The sequence below is a fragment of the Euphorbia lathyris genome, chromosome 5 (assembly GCF_963576675.1).
Source record: "Euphorbia lathyris chromosome 5, ddEupLath1.1, whole genome shotgun sequence".
NCBI lineage: Eukaryota > Viridiplantae > Streptophyta > Magnoliopsida > Malpighiales > Euphorbiaceae > Euphorbia > Euphorbia lathyris.
The window spans coordinates 40,514,851-40,538,326 of record NC_088914.1 but is presented as its reverse complement, the minus strand read 5'-3'; the positions used below and the strand labels follow the sequence as shown (position 1 = coordinate 40,538,326).

The 23,476-nt window shown below is 38.7% G+C and overlaps 1 protein-coding gene and 1 long non-coding RNA gene across 2 annotated transcripts; one reads left to right on the top strand and one right to left on the bottom strand.

The window, feature by feature from the left end:
* Window positions 1-4,117: 4,117 nt before the first annotated feature.
* On the bottom strand, window positions 4,118-7,709 carry LOC136230492 (endoglucanase 11). Its single transcript, XM_066019573.1, has 5 exons — window positions 7,415-7,709; window positions 7,111-7,323; window positions 6,831-7,031; window positions 6,264-6,518; window positions 4,118-4,874 (listed from the first exon to the last, which is right to left on the bottom strand). The coding sequence occupies exons 1-5, from the start codon at window positions 7,634-7,636 to the stop codon at window positions 4,221-4,223; spliced, it is 1,545 nt and encodes a 514-aa protein (XP_065875645.1). The 5' UTR covers window positions 7,637-7,709; the 3' UTR covers window positions 4,118-4,220.
* Window positions 7,710-8,140: 431 nt separating this feature from the next.
* LOC136230493 (uncharacterized) lies at window positions 8,141-19,878 on the top strand. The gene is made up of 3 exons (XR_010689408.1): window positions 8,141-9,836; window positions 9,969-10,938; window positions 19,772-19,878. It is a non-coding gene; the product is annotated as an uncharacterized lncRNA (long non-coding RNA).
* Window positions 19,879-23,476: the final 3,598 nt, after the last annotated feature.

Genomic DNA, 23,476 nt, shown 5'->3' with positions numbered 1-23,476 from the left:
AAGTATCGTCTCCTCAGGGATTGATGAATAATTTTAATAGAAAAACCTTGACATAACTTCTTTCTTTGGTTGGAAAATGGTTTTCGTGTGATTGATTAGGAATGACTAAAAGCAAACGGCTTTAACTAGTATGATCAGAATAAGATGGTTTGTTTCTATAAGAAGGTGGAATAGGCTAAGCTACGGCAGGAACAGGCTGCTGAAAGTACCACTTTCGTCTACTTATTCATGAATGAAATATGGTGAGGTCAATGTCTCTGCTTTAGATTCACTTAAGTTAACTTCCGTGTGTTCTTAAGATTCTAAGATTTACTACAGCTTCAAGCGTCCTTAAAGTTGGTTCTTTCTTGCATTAAGCATGAAACATCATTTCATCTTTTAGAAAACCCTTGATACAAACCCTTTGTATTCCTACTTCGGGTTTTGTATGTTTAATGAGAAATACATGAGAATGAAAGCAGTTCCCCATCATTCATTAACATTGAGATATACATACTAAAGCACATCATTAAACACCACATACCATAACATCATTCATTGATAAAAAGACTAAGATAACTTACAGTACCATCCCTTAGCCGGCCTAGCCTATTCAAATGACTACTCACTCATGGCGAAGAGTGAACAGCCTGAAGTCGAGCAATGATACTCCATCAATGGAGTGCTTGAAGTTCTTCGAGAGCTTTTGGCTCCCTCAAAATTATCCAAAAAAAAAAAGTCTCTCTTCCCTCCACTAATGTTCTCTATTTAAAGGAGGGAGGCCCCGAGAATTAATTAAACTAAAATATTACAAAAAAGGATTGTTCTTTAAAAAGGTTGAATTGTTCTTTCATTGAAATGGGTGGTTACTTGTTGACACTTGAACACTCAATGTCAGAAACTTCATGTCATCATGTTTCTTTAGGCCGCCTACTCCTGCTTCCGCTCCCTGTCCTCGATGTCTTCTATAGTCCGCAGCTTTATCCGCTGGTCCGATGGTTGCTTTAGCCCTTTTTCCTGCAAAATAGGCTGTACGGCAGCTGTTTTGACTTTTCTATTCAAGATTTGCATAAAACCCTTTTTAGTCCTTAATCTATGCAATCATAAGCCTTAATTAGCCCCATTTATCTCACATAAGGTATGTTTATTTAGGATCAATTATATACCTATCAACTACCACCCCTAAGGGACATTCAACACCACATCGATCTAGTGTCGGGAGCTAGTTTGCCTAGCCTTCCCCACTACCAAATGAACCCTAAGGAGAGTGAGATTATGAATAAGAAAGTTGGAAAATTGATGAGGATGGGGTACATAAGAGAGAGCATGAGCCAATGTGTGGTTGCAGCTCTATTGACACCTAAGAAAGATAGTTCGTGGAGGATATGTGTAGATAGCCGAGCCATCAATAAGATCACCATCCGTTACAAATTCCCCATCCCTCGACTTAATGATATGCTAGACCAATTGAATGGCTCCAAAGTGTTTTCAAAGATTGATTTGAGGAGCGGAAACCACCAAATCCGGGTTAGAGCGGGAGACGAGTGGAAACCTGCGTTTAAGACATGAGACGGGTTATATGAGTGGCTAGTGATGCCCTTTGGGATGACCAATGCACCGAGTACTTTTATGAGATTGATGAATCAAGTCCTCCGACTGGTGATTGGAAAGTTCGTTGTAGTCTACTTTGATGATATCCTAATCCATAGTAAGACATTGGAGGAGCATGTAGAGCACTTGAGAGCCGTATTGAACTTACTACAAGAGAACCAACTATTTGCCAACACTAAGAAGTGTGATTTTGTGACCTTGTGTTTCTCGGGTATGTAGTGAGCGGAGATGGGATCCAGGTTGACGAAGAGAAGGTGTGGGCTGTCTGGGGTGGCCGACTCCAAAGAATGTTGGGGATATTAGGAGCTTCCACGGGTTGGCTACATTCTATAAACAGTTCATCCAGAATTCTAGTGCAATTGTGGCACCATTGACTGAATGTTTGAAGAAGGGAAGAGGTTTCAAGTGGGAAGACAGACAAGAAGGGAGTTTTACGTTGATTAAGGAGAAGCTAAGTACGGCTCCGGTATTAGCTTTTTCGGATTTTGAGAAACTCTTCGAGGTAGAGTGTGATGCAAGTTATGTTGGAGTTGGGGGAGTACTCATGCAAGAGAGGGGGCTCATTGCCTACTTTAGTGAGACGTTGTGCGCTTCGAGACAAAAATGGGCCACATATGATAAAGAATTCTATATGGTGGTTTGGGGATTGAAGATGTGGGATCACTATCTCATCTGTAAGGAATTTGTGTTGTACACCGACCACCAAGCTCTCAAGTATCTGGGGAGCCAAAAGCAACTTCGAATTTCCATGCACACTAGGTGGTCCTCCTTCGTGGACAAGTTCTCCTATAGATTTCTCCACAAGTCGGGTCAACAAAATAAGGTGGCGGATGCCTTGAGTAGAAGGGTCATGCTCCTTAAAAGAATAACTCTTGAGCTAGGGGACTTTGAGCACATCAAAGGGGACTATCGGGAAGACCAGAACTTTGGTGGAGTATTGTCACGACCAAACAGGGAGCGATGAGTACCAAGTGGTAGACGGGTATCTTATGAAGGGTAGTCAGTTATGCCTTCCGAGCACATCCATTCGAGAGAGGGTAATCCAGGAACTACATGGAGGAGTTTTAGGTGCACACTTGGGTCGGGATAAAACATATGTAGCCATGAGTTCCCGCTACTATTGGCCAAGGATGAGACGGGACGTTTCCTACATTGTGGAGAGATGAGGGAATTGTCAAAAGTCGAAAGGGCATGCCACTAATGTGAGATTGAGAATGCCATTACCGGTACCAGAAGCTATTTGGGAGGACATGCCCATGGATTTCGTATTAGGGCTACCGAGAACACAACGTGGTATGGATTCTATTTTTGTAGTCGTGGATTGGTTGTCTAAAATGGCACACTTCATCCCTTGTCGTAAGACCTATAATGCGCCAGCCATTGCGAAGTTGTTCTTTCGTGAGGTGGTGAGGCTACATAGAATTCCGAAGAGTATTGTGTCGGACAGAGACACCAAGTTTGTGAGTCACTTTTGGCGTACTTTGTGGACTATCCTCGAGGCTACGTTGAAGTTTAGTACAACCGCCCACCCCCCAAACGGACGGGCAAATCGAGAGTGTCAATCGAACTTTGGGAAACATGTTGAGAAGCAAATGTAATGACAAGCCTAAAATGTGGGATTATGTGATCACTCAAGCCGAACTTGCCTACAACTCAGCCGTGAGCTCTGTTACGGGAAACTCACCCTTCGGACTAGTGTATACTAAGGTCCCCAATCTTCCACTCGACTTGAACAACGTTCCTAAAGGAGAGATAAGAAGTATAGCCGCCCAACACTTGGCCAACGACTACTACCAAATGCACAAAGAGGTACGACATTGTATTGAGGAGAAGAATCGTAAGGTCAAGGCTAAGGTGGATGAGCACCGAAGGGATGTACAATTTAAGGTTAAGTGGCACACTGAGCCGCATACCACATGGCGTGCCACACCGGGAGCCAAGACGATCAAAGACCATGAGCTACCTATCACGTCGTGCCACATGACGTGCCAGAAGGCTCGACGTGCGGAAGAAATGACGAAGTAACAAGAAAGAACCAGGAGCCTACTCGCACGCCGTACGAGTCATATGGCACAACGTGCTAGTACATTTGAGTTGCCTTCTCTGCCAAGTTCTTCTTTGGGGAGACAAGGCATGCCAACCACTTATTACTGTTTTGCCCTATGCTTATTACCATTATGTCATTCCTCATATTTACACCACTACCTCCATCTTTCACTCTTCCTATCTTACCCCTATTACTTATGTTATTTGTTGTAGCCCTAATGAGACCTTTTAGTCTTTTCATCTAAGTTTGGAGGAGGTATATATACTCCTTATTTTGTAAGAAAACTGAACTTTTATCATATCAAATTATTAGCCTCCTTGAGAGCATTTAGTTTATCCAAATTTAGGATTATTCATCTTTCTAGTTTTAGCTAGAGAAGATTGGAATCTTTGTTAAAACCTCCATATCAATTTTATCTACATCAAAGAGTAGCTAATTAACAATAACAGCAATGAAGAGAAGGGAAGAGTAGTTATAAAATGGCATAAAAAGAGAAGTGATTATATTATATATATGTAAAAGTGCAAAAGAGATGCACATCTATTCCCACAGTACATATATTCCATTTTGTATAAAAGTGTTTCTAATAAGAAGCAAGCAAAAGCTGATCATCATGTGTATGATGATCCAAAGATAATAAATTAGCAAAAACTCCAACTAATGGTGCTGTATTATAAGTGCAAGCTTCTGACTGCATATAATTAGCTCTGTTGTCTGAGAAATGATCTTGAGAATCAGGACCTCCAACTAATGCCCCAACTAAAACATTTGGGTTATTTTCTTCCCTACTATACCAATTGTCATATCCTTGTGTGCACCCAATGAACCCTTTATTCTCTCTATATGAGACTATCGATGCCCCTCTATGGTGAACTCTTGTCGGGTATTTTTGACCATAACCCACTAGATAACTGGTGTTCATTGGATTACCACCTAAAATATAATCAACTTGAGATTTAGCAAATATATGAATCTCTTCATCATCCACTAATTCTCCATTGCATTCAAGCTTTTGGTTTGAATTCCTTAGTATATCAGAGTATATGGTCAGAAGAAATACTGCTGTTGACACGTATTGCATGTTGTTCCATTGCCTTATGTGTAAGAGCCCTGCCGGAGTACGATCTACATTGCTACCGTTGTTTTTGTTAAGGCATGAGCAGACATAGTACTTTGCCTTTGAATGGTATTCTTCTAGTATGTCTCTGTGCTTCTTCTGCTTTTCATCCATAACCAGCTGCAATGCAATTAATCATCACCTTTTTAATTCAACACCAAAACCTACTTTATTCTCTATTTCGAATAATTTAGCACATGACTACACATCTTGTTGCTCACGTCACGTCTATTTAATTGTATTAGTTTCACGGAGATTGGGAAATATGTCTAATTGATGTGTTAGTCGAGGGCTACATTATCCCAAAATTATAACCTACCACAGGCTTCACTCGAGACATATTAAAAGGATTTAGATTGTATATATACCAAAAATAAAATAAAAGCTTCTTTGAACCTACTAACTCAGATTTCTTTTTAAGAAAGAAAAAAAAAAATCACATACCAAAATTACGAGTCTAGTTAAAAGGAATAAAGAAAAAAAAGATTATACTGTATATAACCTTGACAAAGTGATATATAATATAATGCATATATATGTATTTAAAAAAATTAATTTTCATATTATCTTTTGTTTACACAGTATATATTGGGTAAGTGAAAAAATTTGTTTAAAAATAGGTTCATTTGTTTGCCAAACAATTGTATTTTGAAAAATATTAAGAGAAAAATAAATACTTTTTGGTGTTTAGCTACACCAAATAAAAACAGAAAAAAAAAAAAAAGTGGTAGAAAAATAGATTAAAAAATTGATTTACTCTTTTAAAAAAAATTATTTTTTTTTTTTTGTTAACTCATCTAAATTTTCAATAACTTATTTTTGTAAACAAAAGAAACATTTTTTTCCTTTTTATGAAGAGTATCCTAGTTAAAATAGCAAATAAATTGAGGTAAGCATGGTGGGCTTATAGACAGTTTCCAAGGCCCAGTGAGCTGAACAGACAAACTATCACTCAATGTCAATTTAGGGCAAAGTGGTGATTCATGTGCAAACCCATTTTATCCTTTATTATATTCGTTCCAAATTCGACTCATAAATCATCCAACTAGTAGTATACAAGTTTCGTGTTTTAAATTAAGAAAACAAACATACACAAATTGAAAAGCAGTTTGACTAGAAGAGCGATAAGAAAACATTGAGTGGCCCATGTAGTTTACAAAGTTCAACAACCAGAGAAGAGACTAAGGCCATGATGCAATAAAGAGTTGTATCCACTCAATTGGTTAAGCAAATGGGATCCTAATACATAAAACCATATGATTTTCAGAAGCTTATGTTCGAAGATGCTGCTCTTTCTACTTTATCTCTTTTTTTTTTTTTTTTTTGTTAACAAATAAATTACCAAGTTCATATGTTAATATCTAAAATACAGAAAAAAAAAAGATTATTCTACCCAATTTACTTATAAAGTCAGTGAATGAAAGCACAAGACACTTATTTGTGTTTTTGGGCAATTGCTAAAATCTGAAAGACAGCATAATTATTAGAAAGTAAAAGGAGAGAAATTACCTTAGAAGCCAAAATTTGAAGGCCAGCATACTTAACGTCCCAACTAAATTCGGACATGGCCCAGCCAATCCCACCAAAACTTTGGGCATTGCTAATTACGTAGTTTAAGTAGTCTTCGTTGTCGGTGGCTTTGTATAGCCACATAGCGCCCCACAACAACTCATCCATGAATCCACTCACCGACGTATAGTAGCTCTTTGCCTCCTTAACACTTGCATCGTATTTCCCTCTATATTTATCTCCAAACTCAAATAACTGTACATTTTTATAACAATATCAGATTCTTTTTATAAAACTATTAAACTTCAATATCAAACTAATCCCCTTGCATTAAATAAAATGTTCCTTAATATGATCAAATAAAATATCAGGTTGAATCCAACAAATGATGCTTTTTGTCTTTAATAAAATATTAGATGCCTAATTTGTACTTAACCTAACCCAATTCCTCTAATTGTGCAACAAATGAATATGTTTGACCATTTAAGTGGACTGAGATACGATTGAATTTTAAAATAGTTTCAATTTGTTGCCCCCACAAGATATATTAATTGTTGACTACAATACCTGTTGAGCATGGTGCAAAAGCAGGTGAGAGTAATATGGATTTGTTCTTCTAAACACTATTGAAGCTGCAGCCATTGCGGCCGCCGTCTCTCCGGCAAGATCTGAGCCGGGATTGTTCTCGTCGATCTTGTAAGCTTGCCGTGATGTGGTCATATCCTCGGGGCGTTGCCAGCAGTAATGATCCGTGTCGCCGTCACCTACCTGGAGAGAGTGTACGGACGCAATGAAATCAAATCACAAACATGAATGTAGGCAATGGAGGAAGGAAACTAGAAACTACCTCTGCCCATAAGACGTTAGGGCTAGTATGTGCCTTAATCAAATAATCAGTCCCCCATTTAATGGCCTCCAAAGCGTGTGGTAATTCGCCGGCGCGACCGATCTGATCGCGAAATTCAATAACTCCCCAGGATAGCATTGTTACAGTGAATGCCATTGGCAGTCCAAATTTGACATGGTCCCCTGCATCATAATATCCTCCTACTAAGTCCACCTACGGCAACGCCAAAAAAAAGAAGAAGAAAAAGCATAAATAAATAAATGGAGATCCGTTGAATTGAATGAAGACAATGTTAGAAAGTTACTCCTTGTTCTAAGCCATCAATGAGGCCAGAATTGTCCCGCCAAGAGACTCGTTGATTGTAGGGAAGTCGGCCGGAGCGCTGGGCTTCGAAGTAGAGGAGGCTTTTGGTAAGTGCGTCGGCGTAATCAAAGGCGAGAGTGGTGGTGATAAAAATGGTGAAAATGGAGAAAAGAAGACAGCAATGCCGAGCAAATCTGGGGGTTATATTTTGGCATTGAATCATTTTGTTTTCTTTTTAGTAATTATTGCTTTCCTTGAGAGAATGAGGAGGAGAGTGGGAGTGTTTATTTTGAAAAAAAGTGTTTAATAGCGAGAGTTATCAAACATTTCACATGAGAACTCAAAATATGGGTAGTGTAGTGTAGTATTCTCTGTTTCTTTCACTTTGCGTGATTTATGCAACGGTTTATTTGCTTTTAAATATATGCTGATTTTGGATTTTTCGCTTTTTGTTGTTTTCTACTTCTTTTTCTTTTCTACTTTGCTTCTATAACCTTCACTTCTATTTGTTTATATTTTTTCAGGATGGATTCTTTACATTCTGTTTGGCTCTTTTGTGGGAAATTGCGGGCGCGTCAGAGAATTATAGTATTCTCGAACTGTGGAATGAAATTGAGTGCGCTTTCTAACTTCTAATTATCAAAACGATTGTATGGAATAAAGAGACCATAAAATTCCTAAAAGATTCGATTATCAAAAATGATACCAACCTTACAGAAACGATTGAACAACAAATAAAATAAAAATGTACTGGGAAATGAATAGACTTTGGATCTGAAAATTAAATCTAAGGGAACAATTGAGAATTGTAAAAAATGCTGAAGTCTAAAGATAATTGGCTAGAGTTTTGCTTGGGTTTGTTGATTTGTTTGATTGGGTTGGTTCATTGGGCTTGGTTCATCGTGATTCATTCCTTTTATAGATGTTGGAGGTAACTTCCTGCTTCTTTCCACTAATCCACGTTCTCCGCCACATTGAGTAACCACTCCACTTTGACTTCCACGATGAAATTGATTATGACGCTTTCTAACTTTCCTGCATTCTAATTGGCTCACAAAATACACGTTAAAATATTAAATGGCCTTCTGATTTCTCCTTTTAATTTACCTCATGTTTCCTCTAAGGTTCACCTTAGGACATTGGTTTCTCCTAAAGTTCACTCTTAAAAAATCTATTTAGACGTAAGTTAGGCCAATTAATATATTAAAAATATATAAGTGCCAAAAAATTAAATTATGGTGCAAACAATTGCCCCCCACAAGCATAGATTTGAGGGAAGAAAATTTATGCTTGGTCCCCTAACAAAATCTCGTAGACTCCGATAAAATTTGAAATACATAAAAAAAAAATAATATGAAATTTAATTTAAGAAAGAAAACAGAATGAAATATATTTAAGAAAGAACGAAAAAAAACGAAAAATAGATAAACAAGTAAATCAAAAATGAATTTGAAAATTAAAACAGATGAAAGTAAATCAATAAATCAATAAGATAATTAGAACCAAGCCAAACTACCTACGATTTTAAGAATTTCAATTAGACTTAAAGACTATTTGAAATAAAATAAAAATAAAGAAAGCTCATATATTAAATTCTAACCTAGCTTACCTGTAGGATTAAAGGAGGAGGCGATGTACATCTTCCCTCTTTTTAAATTGAAGAACAGGCTGCGATTTCTTCTTTCCACGGTGGCTCATACCTCAGAACTCATTGGTGATTCATTCTCTCTGTCCAAAAATTGCTGTCAAGACTCTAATTTCTTTTTTTTGGCGGTGGAACTCATACCTTGCTATTCATTGTCAAAAATCGCCGGCTTTGCGACAACCTCACTTTTCCGATGTCCTCATCGAGCGACTACGCTTCAGCTGTTGAGGAGGCCGACTCTTTTTCATTATATGTTCATGGCGTCTCCGGTTTGCAGTTGCTAGTCCTTCCATTATTTTCTTGTCTGCTGCGCAATCTCCCTCGGTAGACCAAGTCTGTTTCTTCATTTAAGAGTGCCACCACTTCCAAACCAAACATATTTGTCTTGCGCTAAATTATCTCTTTATTTCAATTGATTTGATTTTTTTTTTTTTAAATTGCAGGTATTCCCCTCTCAATCACTGACTGCATTGACGAGGCAATGAAACTTTGTGGATGTTAGGCAGCAACCTCCATTAGCAATTGTCATAGTTCCAAGAAGCCAATTGGATGAGCCTTGTAACGATTCGAATTTTCTTGTGTTCTGTTGTGAGATAGACAGGAGGTTCCCAACCGAGCAGTATGATAGGCAGGAAACTGCAGACTTACTTTGGAGTTCCTTGTTGTGCCCTTGGTCACCATTGCAAATCCTGATGATCTTCCTCTTCCGGCCATTTTCTCTCGATAGATTCTTGGTGTTTTTTGTTGTGGAGAGAATCATTGAAGCAGGGAGAGCAAGGTTGCATGATTGATGATTTAACAACTCCAGAAATATAAAGCACTAGCAAATTCTTCCCTTAAGAAAATCTCTTCATTTGTAATTTTCACCCAGATGTTCAATAATATTTTCTTTTCCTTTGTTGAATTGCAGGTTCTTTCCTCTTAGTAGCAATTTTTGGTAAAGTCGTCCCTGGGGCTGCTGTGTATTTATTACATGTACAGTCCCTATTCTGACAAAAGGTTTCCCAGTGAGAGGCCCGATCAATCATTGATCGGTTTCCTTTAATCACGGTGCTGCCAAGTTGCTAGCCGACTCTAGTTGACAAAGTTTTCACCATTTAGCTCACTTCAACATTGGATTGGAGTATGAACAAAGTTGTCAATAACGCCGTTGTGGACATCAATGCACCACCAATCCCTATTCTGATGAAAGATTTGCTGATGTCAAGGATTAGAGGCCGGATCAGTCAACTGATCGGTTTCCTTTAATCACAGTGCTACCAAGTTGTTCGCGTTACACTACCAAGTATTGTTGATGAAGATCCCATCATTCAGTCTACTTGCACGTTGGATTGGAGTATGAACAAAGTATCAATGAGGTTGCTGTTGTGGACATTGGTGCATTACCAATCCCTATTCCGACGATGAGTTTGCCGGTGCCAAGAAGTAGAGGCCGAAACAATCAATTGACATGTTTCATGTAATCACAGTGCTATCAAGTTGTCCATGTTGCACTACCAAGTATTGTTGATGAAGATTCCATCATTCAGCCTGCTTGCACATTGGATTAAAGCTCTTGAACATAAGCCCATATCCAATCCTTGTTCTCGCAAAGGGTTTATCGGTGCCATGAAGTAGAGAACTCTGAACATAAGTGCACAACCAGTACCTATTCTGACGAAAAGTTTCCAATCCTTGTGCTGACGATGGGCTTGCCGATGCGAAGAAGTAGAGGCTGAATCAATCAATTCAATGGAGAAATAGAACTTGTCAATGAAGCTGTTGTAGACATCAGTGCACTACCAATCCCTATGCTGACGATGGGCTTGGCGGTGCCAAAAAGTAGAGGTTGAATCAATCAACTCAATGGAGAAAATCAACATGATTCTATCAAGCGAAAGGTAAATTCTCCTCATAGAGATTTCTTTGTTAGATAGACATTGCTTTGATGAATAAATGGCGGCCTTGAGGCCTGCTATTATTTTATTTCAAACAGAATAGCGGCTATAAGACAGCTTTACAATTTTCAAATTAAAATTGCTTTGCATTACATCAAATACATATTGCCTATCTCCTATGGCTGATGCTCCCTCAGTTCCCAAAGGGTGGGATAGAATTTCTTGAGGTACTTTCCATTGATGAACCTCTTATGTGGCTCCCCTTGCAAGCTGGCTAACTAATAAGAGTTTCCTTTTAGAACTTGGAAGACTTTGAATGGTCCTTCCCAATTTGGAGACCATTTTCCATATGCTCTATCTTTACTTCCAACTGGTAAGATGAGTTTCCAAACCATGTCTCCTTCTTCAAAGGTCTTTTTCTTCACTCTCTTATTGTATGCTTTGGTTACTTTCTTTTTCTGGGCGATCATTCGATCAAGTGCTTGCATTCTAGCTTCATCAGATTCTTCAAGTTCCATCATCATAGCTTCTGTGTATTCTGCTGGAGTGAGTTCATTTTTTTTGGCTACTCTGAGGGACGGCACTACTACCTCCATAGGAAGCACGGCATCATGTCCATATGTTAATGAGAAAGGACTGACGCCGGTGGCACTCCTTTTTGATGTTCTGTATGCCCATAAAGTTTCTGAAAGTAAGACATGCCATTCCCTAGGGTTATCTTCGATCATCTTTTCAAGGATGTTGATGAGAACTTTGTTGAAGGCCTCAGCTTGACCATTAGCTTGTGGATAATGAGGAGTAGAGTGCAACAACTTTATTCCATAATCTTCCATGAAGTCCTTCATCTCTTCTCCAGTGAACATGGTTCCTTGGTCTGTGGTAATTGACTGAGGGATCCCATACCTATGAATGATGTTCTCCTTGATGAACTTCACAACATCTCTTTGGTCCACTTTCTTCATTGGTAAGGCTTCCACCCATTTTGTGAAGTAGTCTGTTGCCACGATCATGAAGTTGTGCCCTTTTTGCTGATGCAGGATAAATTTTCCCTATCAAATCAATTGTCCATCCTCTGAAGGGCTATGGCTTGACGAATGCGTGCATCTCATCTACATGAACTCTTTGAATCTGCCCATATCTTTGGCATTGGCGGCATCCTTTTGCATAAGACATACAATCCTTCAGCATTGATGGCCAGAAGTACCCATGTCTCCTGATGAGCCACTTCATCTTGATGCCTGCCTGATGAGCTCCACATACTCCTTCGTGGACTTGTTTCATAACTTCCATGCTGTCTGGAAATCCTAAGCATTTTAGCAAAAGTCCATCTACATTTTTATGGTACAAGTCACCTTCCATCAATAATAAGTTCAATGCTCTAATCTTGAGGGAATAAGGTACTCGTCTTCCTGGGTTCGATAAATACTCCTTGATGGGACTCCTCCAGTCACTAGCTAGATTGACATCTGTATTGAATGTCTCCACTTGAATTCCCGTCTCCATGATGGAAGGATGTCTGAGCTTCTTGATCATTATCAACTTATGGGTAAGTTCTTCTGACATTTTCAAACCAGAGGCTATTTGAGCTAGCTCATTAGCCTCCCAGTTCATCTCTCTTGGAACATGAAGAAAGGAGAAGTCATTGAATTCCTGCAGTAGTTGAACAGCGGCTGTATAATATGGAGCCAAGCTGAGGCTAGTGCATTTGTATTCTCCTGATAGTTGCCTCAGCACGAGTTGGGAATCCCCTTGGATCAAGACTTCATCTGCTCCTAACTCCCTCAAGATCTCTAGGCCAATGATCGCAGCTTCATATTCAGCCTGATTGTTCGTACATTTGAAATCCTGGTTGAAAGACATTGTTGTTTTGGTTCCCACGGGGGATATAATGACTACTCCTGCTCCAGCAGATGTCTCGGTGCTAGATCCATCAAATTTCAAAATCCAGCAGGATTTTTCAACACTGAAGATTGGTAGATCTCGATCTATTTCATCCTTCACATCAAGACAAGGGTGATCTGCAAGGAAATCTGCAAGTGCTTGCCCTTCACTGATTTTTGAGGATAGTACACCAGAGTAAACTCTGCCAAAGCCAGCGACCACTTTCCAATCCTCCCAGTTATGAGCGGCTTATTCAACATGTACTTGATCAAGTCAGTCTGAGATACCACCAACACCCTTGCCCCAATCATATAATGCCGCAGTTTGGTACAAGCAAAATACAATGTAAGGCAGAGTTTCTCGATTGGTGAATATTTTACCTCAGTTGCATTCAAGAATCTACTCAGATAATATATTGCCTGCTCATATCCTTTGGAATTGTTTTGTGCTAACAAGCATCCAATGGAATCATGAGCGGTAGATAGATAAAGTTTCAGAGGTACACCTGGCCTTGGCGGCATAAGTACAGGAGGTTTGCATAGATACTCTGGAAGGCTTGCTGATGGTGTTCCTCCCATTTAAATTCATCTTCCTTCTTTAACCGCAGTAAATCAGAAAATGTCTTAGACTTTCCAGCCAAGTTGGAGATGAACCTCCTAAGATAATTCACTTGCCCCAAGAACCGCTGAAGCTCTTTTTTGTTTGAGGGGATTTGGACTCCATGATCGCCTTGGCTTTGTTCTGATCTATCTCCACGCCTCTTTGGTGCACCAGGAATCCGAGGAAGTTTCCAGCTTTCACCCCAAAAGCACACTTGAGGGGATTAAGTTTCAGTTGATGCTCCCTCATCCTTTGAAAACCACATCTCAAGTGATCTATGTGCTTCATTTCTTTTTTGGACTTTATGACGATGTCATTAATGTAAACTTCAAGATTTTTTCCAATCATATCATGGAAAATGGCATTCATGGCTCTTTGGTAGGTAGCACATGCATTCTTCAAGCCAAAAGGCATGACCAGCCACTCAAACGTCCCAATAGCACCTGAACATCGAAAGGCGGTCTTTGAAATATCTTCTTCAGCAATGGCAATTTGATTATATCCTGCCACACAATCTAAAAAAGATAAAAGCTCATTGTTAGCTACTGCATCCACCAACATGTCTGCCATGGGCATCACATACACATCCTTCGGAGTTGCTGTATTAAGGTCTCTGAAGTCCACACAAACTCGTAGCTTGCCATTCTTCTTTACCACCAGTACAACATTAGATAACCATTGAGCATACCTAATGGGTCTTATGAATCCAGCTTTCAACAACTTTTCAATTTCTTCCTTCACCTTCAATTCTACCTCTTTGGACATTCTTCTGGGAGGTTGTTTATAAGGTTTGAATTCTGGCTTCATTGGCAGACGATGCTCCACTAACTTTCTACTAAGTCCAGGCATCTCATGATACTCCCATGCAAACCAATCCTTGTACTCTTGCAACAATACAATGAGTCTCTCTTTGATGTGTGGATCCAAAAGACTACTGATGTATGTACATCTTGGGTTCTCAAAAGTTCCCAAGTTCACTTCCTCCAATGGATATCTGGCCAATGATCTATCATCCTCTAGTGGTGAAGGAGCTGGTTTCAATTCATCTATCTGGATGACGTTTTCACTTTCTTCTTCCAGAGGCTCTTCTTCATAGATTACTTCAGCACCCAGAGCCTCCAGACCTTCTTCCTTCTGTAGTTCCTCCAACACCTGCTGCACTTGGGTTTTTGTGTGGCAGCGGCAGCTATTGCCATTTCTTTCTCATTATGCTTACTAATCCCAACGCTCCCCAAGCTTTGGATGGAACGATGGCTGATGGTTGGAGGATAGCTTTCCCTTTGTTTTGACATTGCTTCTTCCAGGTGATACTTTTAGGTCCTCCTCTCTTGCTTTCACCTTTGAACTCTATTGGACCCACAGCTCCATCATAGTACCTTGCCTCCACGGAATCAGCTTGAGTTGTAAATGGTTTCCCATCTGCCCAGACAACTTCTACTTTATTTCCTTTCCAAAAAAGCAAGAATTGATGAAGTGAGGACGGTACACACCAATTGGCATGAATCCAGTCTCTCCCTAGCAAGATTTGATAGCTTGCTGTTGAATCAACAACGAAGAATGTTGCCATAGATGTGTTGCTTCCCACAGTAATATCTACTGGTAGAACTCCTAAGGTTTTGGTGGTTTCCCCTATGAAAGCTGACACCATAACATCTATGGCAATTAGATCTTCTATTGACTTCCCCAGGGTCTTCATCATCCTAAATGGCATGATATTCACTGCAGAGCCATTATCGATCAACACTTTTGATACTGGCTTGCCATTCAGATGTGCCTTAATGTAAAGAGGCCTGATATGTTTGGTCATGCTATCTGCAGGTTTCTCAAAAACCACTCTTTTTGGTTCTCTTGGGCCACTCGATTGAATTGAGACCCCACTGGTGAATGAATCTCTCTTCTCAGGAATAGGTGAACTATTCTCCTCTTCAGCATGATGATCCCTTAAATTTCCTAGGAAATCAGCTGGCAATGTCACTGATGCCATTGCACACCTAATCGGTATCACCATGTCACCTATTCGTACATTTTGAATGATTTCCTCTGGCTCCTCCTCTGAAACTATTAGTTCTGGCTCACCAGCTTTCACTTCTTCTTTTTCTGCCGGTTCCCCTACTTCCTCTTTCTCATCATGGTGTCTTTCAACAGCTGCCCTCTTACGTTGCATCCTTCTCTTCTGTGTTCTTGTAAAAGGTTGGGGGAACTTTTTATGGCGCACCACGCGCCACTTACCAGAAGTTTCTACTTGAGGCACCACAAAACGAGGTCTCCTCTGATTGGCAGTTGGGGAATACTTCTCTCGGTGAAATTCACTTCTTAGAGGTTTTTGATTCCTCTCAGTCTGAACTCTTCTTTCATAATGATTCCCTCCGATGCTCTTCACTTCTACTCGAATTTTTGACTTCTGCCCCCCTTGCTCCTTGATGTTAGCCTGAAGTTCATCAGGACTTCTGAGATACTCCTTAGGGATCCAAGTATGGTAACTTCTGCCTTTCTCCTTCTTGGACTCTGTAAGTCTCAAACGAAGGTCTCCCTTCTTCCTATTGAGGACATCTCGCATATCTACTGCCACCATGTTCATAGTCACCACCGGTGGAAAAGGATCTTCATCAACCAACATTGCTTCTTTCTTCTCTAGGAACTTAAGAATTCCCTTGTTGATTCTTTCCTGAACTGCATTCTTGAAGCCCCAACAATTGTTGGTTGCATGATTCCAGGAATCATGATACTTGCAATATGTCTTCCCTTTGGTTTCTTCTTTTGTTGGCAATTTATGACCTGCAGGCAAAGTAATAAACTTCTCCTTTAAGAGAAAGTCAAAGAGAGCATCACTCTTGGACACATCAAAGCTGAATTGCGGAGGTTTATCGTTGAAAGATTTCTTTGCTGCATCATGTCCTCTGGTGGACTGGAGTAAGGGGCAAACATGAGTCCCTGTACTTTTAAGATCTGCCACTGCAACCTCGTGGTATATTTCTTGGCAATAAGTTCCCATGGCACTCTTCTTTCTGTGACTCTCTTCCCTCAACAGATCTTCGTACTCTATCACCTTGGCAGCTAACTCATAAAAGTCTCTGAACTCCATTCCTTGGAACTTCTTCCTCAGCTCGATGGCATGTCCCCTCTGGGCCATCTTCACGTACTCCACCTCTGGGAGATAGACATTGCATCTGTTCCTCATCTTTTTGAAACGAGCAATGAACAGGTCTGCTCTTTCACCTCCCTTCTGAGTAAGCCTAGAAAGTTCTGCAACACACACTTCTGGCTCTGCTCGAAAGAATTGAGTGTGAAATTGCCTCTCCATATCTTGCCAACTGTGGATGGAGTCTCTAGGGAGAGTAGCATACCAAGTGAAGGCTGGTCCCGTCAGAGAATTTGGGAAGAGCCTCAACTTGAGATGGTTGAAGTTGGGGTAGTTGGCAAGTTCTCCACACTGGATCGTGAACCTTGCTACGTACTCCAAAGTTGACAACCCATCTTCCCCAGAAAATAGGGAGAAGTCAGGTACTCTGTATCCCCTCGGGTAAGGATTCTCCATGTCAATCGCATGAGGGTAAGGCTTGTGGAACTCAGGGCGGCCAACTTGACGTGGGCCAGGCCCATACAGCTCTTGGACAACTTCTCTCACTGCCTCCATATTAAATACTGGAACATGTTGACGAATGCCATTCTGCTGGTGACCATAAGGCATATGAGAAAATCCAGTGTTCCTTCCATTGCTTCTATAGTTGCCCCCCATGTCCCTAGTAATATGGTGGCCTCTTGCCTCCTCGTGATAGGAAACTGTGTGGGAGGTAGGATTAGTGTTTCCAAAATATTGAGAAACGAGTGACTTACCAGTATTTTCTCGGCCTGCTGAACTAGCGGCCTTCTGTAAGACAACTTCATCCCTCAAGGGTGGAATTTGATACTTCTCAGCGCCGGACACCCCACGTCCCCCATTGGAATCTGGGGAACCTTGAGGAATATGGTTTTCTCCATTCTTGATCACCCCTGGTTCTGACAGTTTCTGAAGTATTTTATCCATCTTCAAATCTATGTCACTCCGCAGAGCTTCCATATTCTTCTCGATGGAACTAAAACGCCTCTCCAAGAATGGTGAATTTTGGATCTCTGTAGAGATCCATGATTCTCCTCTAGGGCTAGCAACCTTTTCAGCTTCAATTCGTTCCACCATATGTGGAACATTGCCTGTTGCCATGACCTCCTCTTCTTCAGAACTTACAACTACAGGATCCTTGTTGCTCTTATCACTTTTCTTCGGCGGCATTGTGATTGTGTCCCACTGGGCGTGCCAATTTTTGTTTGGCTCTTTTGTGGGAAATTGCGGGCGTGCCAGAGAATTATAGTATTCTCGAACTGTGGAATGAAATTGAGTGCGCTTTCTAACTTCTAATTATCAAAATGATTGTATGGAATAAAGAGACCGTAAAATTCCTAAAAGATTCGATTATCAAAAATGATACCAACCTTACAGAAACAATTGAACAACAAATAAAATAAAAATGTACTGGAAAATGAATAGACTTTGGATCTGAAAATTAAATCTAAGGGAACAATTGAGAATTGTAAAAAATGCTGAAGTCTAAAGATAATTGGCTAGAGTTTTGCTTGGGTTTGTTGATTTGTTTGATTGGGTTGGTTGATTGGGCTTGTTTCATCGTGATTCCTTCCTTTTATAGATGTTGGAGGTAACTTCCTGCTTCTTTCCACTAATCCACGTTCTCCGCCACATTGAGTAACAACTCCACTTTGACTTCCACGATGAAATTGATTATGACGCTTTCTAACTTTCCTGCATTCTAATTGGCTCACAAAATACACGTTAAAATATTAAATGGCCTTCTGATTTCTCCTTTTAATTTACCTCATGTTTCCTCTAAGGTTCACCTTAGGACATTGGTTTCTCCTAAAGTTCACTCTTAAAAAATCTATTTAGACGTAAGTTAGGCCAATTAATATATTAAAAATATATAAGTGCCAAAAAATTAAATTATGGTGCAAACATATTCCTTTTAACTATCATAACTTTTTATTATTTTTTATGTTTAACCTTAATTGGGATAACACAGCAATTTATTATATGGAATGTAAAAAAACATAAATTGAAAAAATTAAAGACTAATTAAAATAATTTTAAAAATGGTTTAATGCATATTTACACATTTAGATTTTGCTACGTTTTACCTATTGGCACTCTAAATTTTTAAAATAACTTATCATACATCTATAATTGGTTTTAAAACATATCATACACCAATAATAGGCTCCTTCGGACCTCTTACACACAAAATTGTTGATATGTCATCTTTGATAAATGAGGTGGCATGTGCGTTATAGTTGGTTTTAAAACCTATCATACATTTATAGTAGGCTCATTCGGACGTCCTACACACAAAATTGTTGATCTGTCATCTTTAACAAATGAAGTGGCATGTTGAAACACAATTTTCCCAGTGATTTTTTATTCTGACAAAAATAATAATTGTACAATTAGATTCCCAAAAATATTTAAGTACAAAATTAATCATAGATATCTTGTGCTAATAAAACTGCTGAATCATAAGTTAAGGCAACAATGAAAGGCCTTAAAAGAAATAAAGCCCAAAGCCTTAGTTTTGGCTCAGAAGCTAGAGTGATCTAGAAGCAAAGGAGCCAGAAGAGAGAAAAGAGCTAGCATTGACTTCACGTCTGACACAACGCCTTTTCTTTTTTTTTCTATAGCACGCACATGCCACCTCACCTGTCAAAATAATATTAACAACAATTTTGTTTGCATGAGGTCCGAATGAGTCAATTATATGTGTATAATAGGTTTTTAAAAAGTTAATTATAGGTGTGTAATTTCAAAGTTCAGGGTGCCAAAAGGCAAAACTTGCCAAGTTTAAGAATATAAATATGCATTAAGCCTTAAAAAAAATTCATAATCATAAAAAAAGGGAAAATATAAAAATAAACTTTGTGATTTGGTCGATTTGAAAAAAACAATATCATGGTTTAAAAGTTTACAAACACATGTTTATGTTTTGTACAGTTTACAAACTTACGCATTTCGTCAAAAAATGTTATTGTGACTGTATACCCCAACAGGGAGGAAATTTGAGCAATTTAAAACACTTTTTACCTCATTTATAAGGTCTGACTTTGCAAATTAACTAAACCATAAGTATTGTTTGACTCTTGATAAAAAAAAATTGACCAAAAAATTGACTCACATATCCTTTAACTTACAAACTTCACAAACCTCAGACCTCTATTTACGAACTTTTACACCACATAATGATCTTTGTAAATCGATCAAATCATAACATTTATATTTGTACTTCTGACACTGCTCTCCCTCTTCTTGTCGTATTAGGGTTGTTCATACGGCATCATCCATCGCATTGATGTAAAGATAAAGTGTTTCTCCTGCTTCGGGTCTACTTAGTAGAAGGGGTGTGGTCCAGAAGCTTTTCAGATTCCTCGAACGACTTCTAACACTTGGTTGTCCATTGAAAGACTTTTACTCCTTTCAAATTTTTGGAAAATGGCAAATATCTCTTGGTTGAGAAGGAAATGAACCTCCCCAGAGCGTTTATCTTTTCATTCAACTTTTGTACATTGTTCAGCATTTTAGGTGGCTCCATTTTAATTATTGTCCGGATTTTGGCCAGATTAGCTTCGATTGCCCTTTGAGAGATAATGAACTCTAAGAATTTTCCTGAATCCACTCAGAATGTGCACTTTTCTGGATTTAGTTTTAGCTTGTAGCATTGCAAGGTGGAGAAGATCAACATGAGGTCTTTGGAATGCTCCTCTTTTAAGCTACTCCTTATAATCATATTGTTGGTGTACACCTCTACCTTATCCCAAATCAAGTCTTTGAATATTTCATTCACTAGTCGTTGATACGTTGCTCCTGTTGGGAAATAGAAGAACTTAGGCGCAATGGGAAATAAAAACCTTTATATTTCCTTTAACCCAAGGATCCGTTAGTCGTTACTTCATATCAATAGGGTTAAACGTATTTATCTTGTTTGAAGAATTATCTACCGTTGCAAACGAGGTGTCCATGTAGAATTTCAATCTCCTTTCACAAACTAGATCAGACCGATATCAACACGTTCTTAATCAACCTTGAATAGCAATCAAGTATAAATTGCCTCTAACGGTATCCACATGAACTAATATACGAATGAACGAGATAGGTAATTATTCGAGTAAAGTTCGAGAAAGAATTTTAGCCCCCAAAATAGTGTCGGTCGAATTCTATAATTAACCTTAATCCAATTAGATTAAAATAGTTAATTACTATTCTAATCACATTACATTAGGTTAACTAATTAAATAAATAAATAATTACTAATCTTATATAAATATAATTAATAATTATAATTCTATTAGAAATTTTATTTTTTTGGGATAATAATTAGATTTAACTAGTTTTTGATCCGTGCGATGCACGGATTCATCTTAAAATTCAAAAATATAATATAATAATTACAATTAATGATATAAAGATGCTATATAAATTAAATATTATTATTTTATTTTCACATTTACTTTAAATAATATTTTTTATAGATAAATATAATAATATAATTAAAATTAATATATTATATATTTTATTTTATTTTTTATCAGTAAAAAAGGAGGAAGTGACACCTCAGCTCCATCGTTAATGTTTTATATTATATATAGATATAGATTAGTGTTATACCATATTATTTTTACTAATTAAAATATGAACATCATCGTTAATTCTAATATATATTTATATAATTAATAACTTGCAATTATAATGAAATTAGAATTTATATTTCCTTATTGAACTATAATCTTTTTCATTAATTTATCCATAATCATAATCTAATTATAATTATTCAATAAATCAATTTTTTTTTGGTAGAAAAGGAAAAGAAATCCGAACAACAACAAACTACCCAGGAATTAGCCTAGGGAAGCTAACCCCAATCCTATCTTCTAAGAGAAAAGGAGAGATGAAACTAGGGGAAACAGGAAGGGTAGTAACGCCTAACGTCCCTTCATGGCCCGCCGCCGCCAAGCGATCAGCAACACGATTCTGCTCTCTAAAAATGTGTCTGAACTATACGAACTCAAAGGAGGAGCAAAGCCTTTTAATAGTGATAACTTGTGGAAAAATCCTTGATCGGAGCACTTCCCTGTGAGGCGCCGTTGGGATCGGCCGGGGACACTCCGATGCCAAAGTCAGTAATATTTCTGAGAATAAACTATAAGCACAAAAGTAGAGAATCAGTAAGTGTACCTTTGATCCTAGGAAGCTGGGGTATTTATATAGGTTTTTGTAACCTTCAGCATTAATGGGGAAGCAGGTGAAGAGTCGTGTCATTACTCGTCTTTAATTGCTATCAATTCTCCATTAATCCCAGCATTTATCATTAAAACCCTCAGAGTTGAGGTATTCGAACAGTCAAGTCTTTATTCCCCTTTAATGGCTATTAATTGCCATTTAATTGTATTTATTCCCATTCATGGATGGTAATAAAGGCGCATTTTGGTATTCTTGGATCCGTCAAGGCGTATGTACGCTCTCCTTGAGAACAATGGCGGGTCTCCATTACTCGCTCTCATCGGGCGTATCTCGTTATGGTGTATCTCGCCATGGTCCACGTGGTGTGGCATAATGCTAGAAACTCCTTCCTTTTCCTCATTATTTGCATATTCACCCATGCATTAATTATCATTAATTCCACATTAATCATGCATAAATATCTTCTTTTAGAAGAAATAATGGTTTATCATTATCTCTATTAATTTTCCCTTATTCCTTATTCAAGAATAATTTGGGTTGTTATCAGAAGCCCCTCCTAATGGTATAAAAAGCTCTTTAGGGCTGTCTAAATGGTGTTTTATTTTTCTATCTTGGAGGAAAGTGGACCCGCCCTAGATTAGGGACTTCTTTTGTTCAGTTCTGCCATATTGAGGAGAATGACCCGCTCTTAGGGATCAGTAAGAATGATCAGCCATTTAGGGACTTTTGTGCATTTTGTGGAGGCGAGACTTTGTTATTTCTATTATGAAGATGCGGATTCATTACTTTGATGAAAACGAGACTTCATTGTTTGGATAAAGACGAGACTTCATTAATTGGATGAAGACGAGGCTTCATTGATTGGATGAAGATGAGGCTTCATGAATTGGATGAAGACGAGGCTTCATTGTTTGGAGATGAAGACGAGGCTTCATTACTTGGAGATGAAGACGAGGCTTCATTACTTGGAGATGAAGACGAGACTTCATTATTTTGATGATGAAGACGAGGCTTCATTAGTTGGATGAACCCTTTGCTTTCCAGAACTATTTTTACTAATGCATTATATCTTTTAGCAAGTAATTTTCTAGAATCTGGATTAGGATTTCTCTGATTGTTTAGGGTAGGTGGCCAGCCGTACCCCAATGTGTGAACCTTTGTGAAGGTTTAGAAGCTTTTATTCCTAGTGAGGAAGTTAAGCTGCCTTAGGCGATCGATTTGCTTCCTATCTTTGAGGAGAATCGATCCGCCGCCAGGTCTTGAGACTCTTCTTTGGGAAGAGTATTTGAGAGTGTAAAGTTCTCACGTCTGAGAAATGTTTTAACTCTGTCTCTGACGGTAATCAATTGTTTCCTATCTTTGAGGTAGATCGATCCGCCGCTGAGATTATTGTCTGATTGTTTGTAAAACTTAAGTACAATTGTTTTAATCCTTATGGTCGCCATTTACTTTTACGTTTGCGTAAGTAAATATATAAGTTTGTAGGATTTAATATGGAGTAGGTGGCCAGCCATACTCCGTTGTGCGAACCTTTGTGAAGGTTTGAAGCTGTTCTATTCCTTCTAGAGGAAGTAAAGCTGCCTAGGGGATCAACTTGCTACCTATCTTTGAGGTGAAGCGATCCGCCCGTAGGACTTGTGAACCCTTCTTTAGGAAGGGAGTGAGAGAGTGTAAAGTCCTTGCGTCCAAGGAATGTTTTAACTCTTTCTCGAATGGTGATCATCTAAAGATGGATCCGCCCATGAGAGTGTTCTCCTATCTTTGAGGAGAAAGTTGAGGGTGTAATGA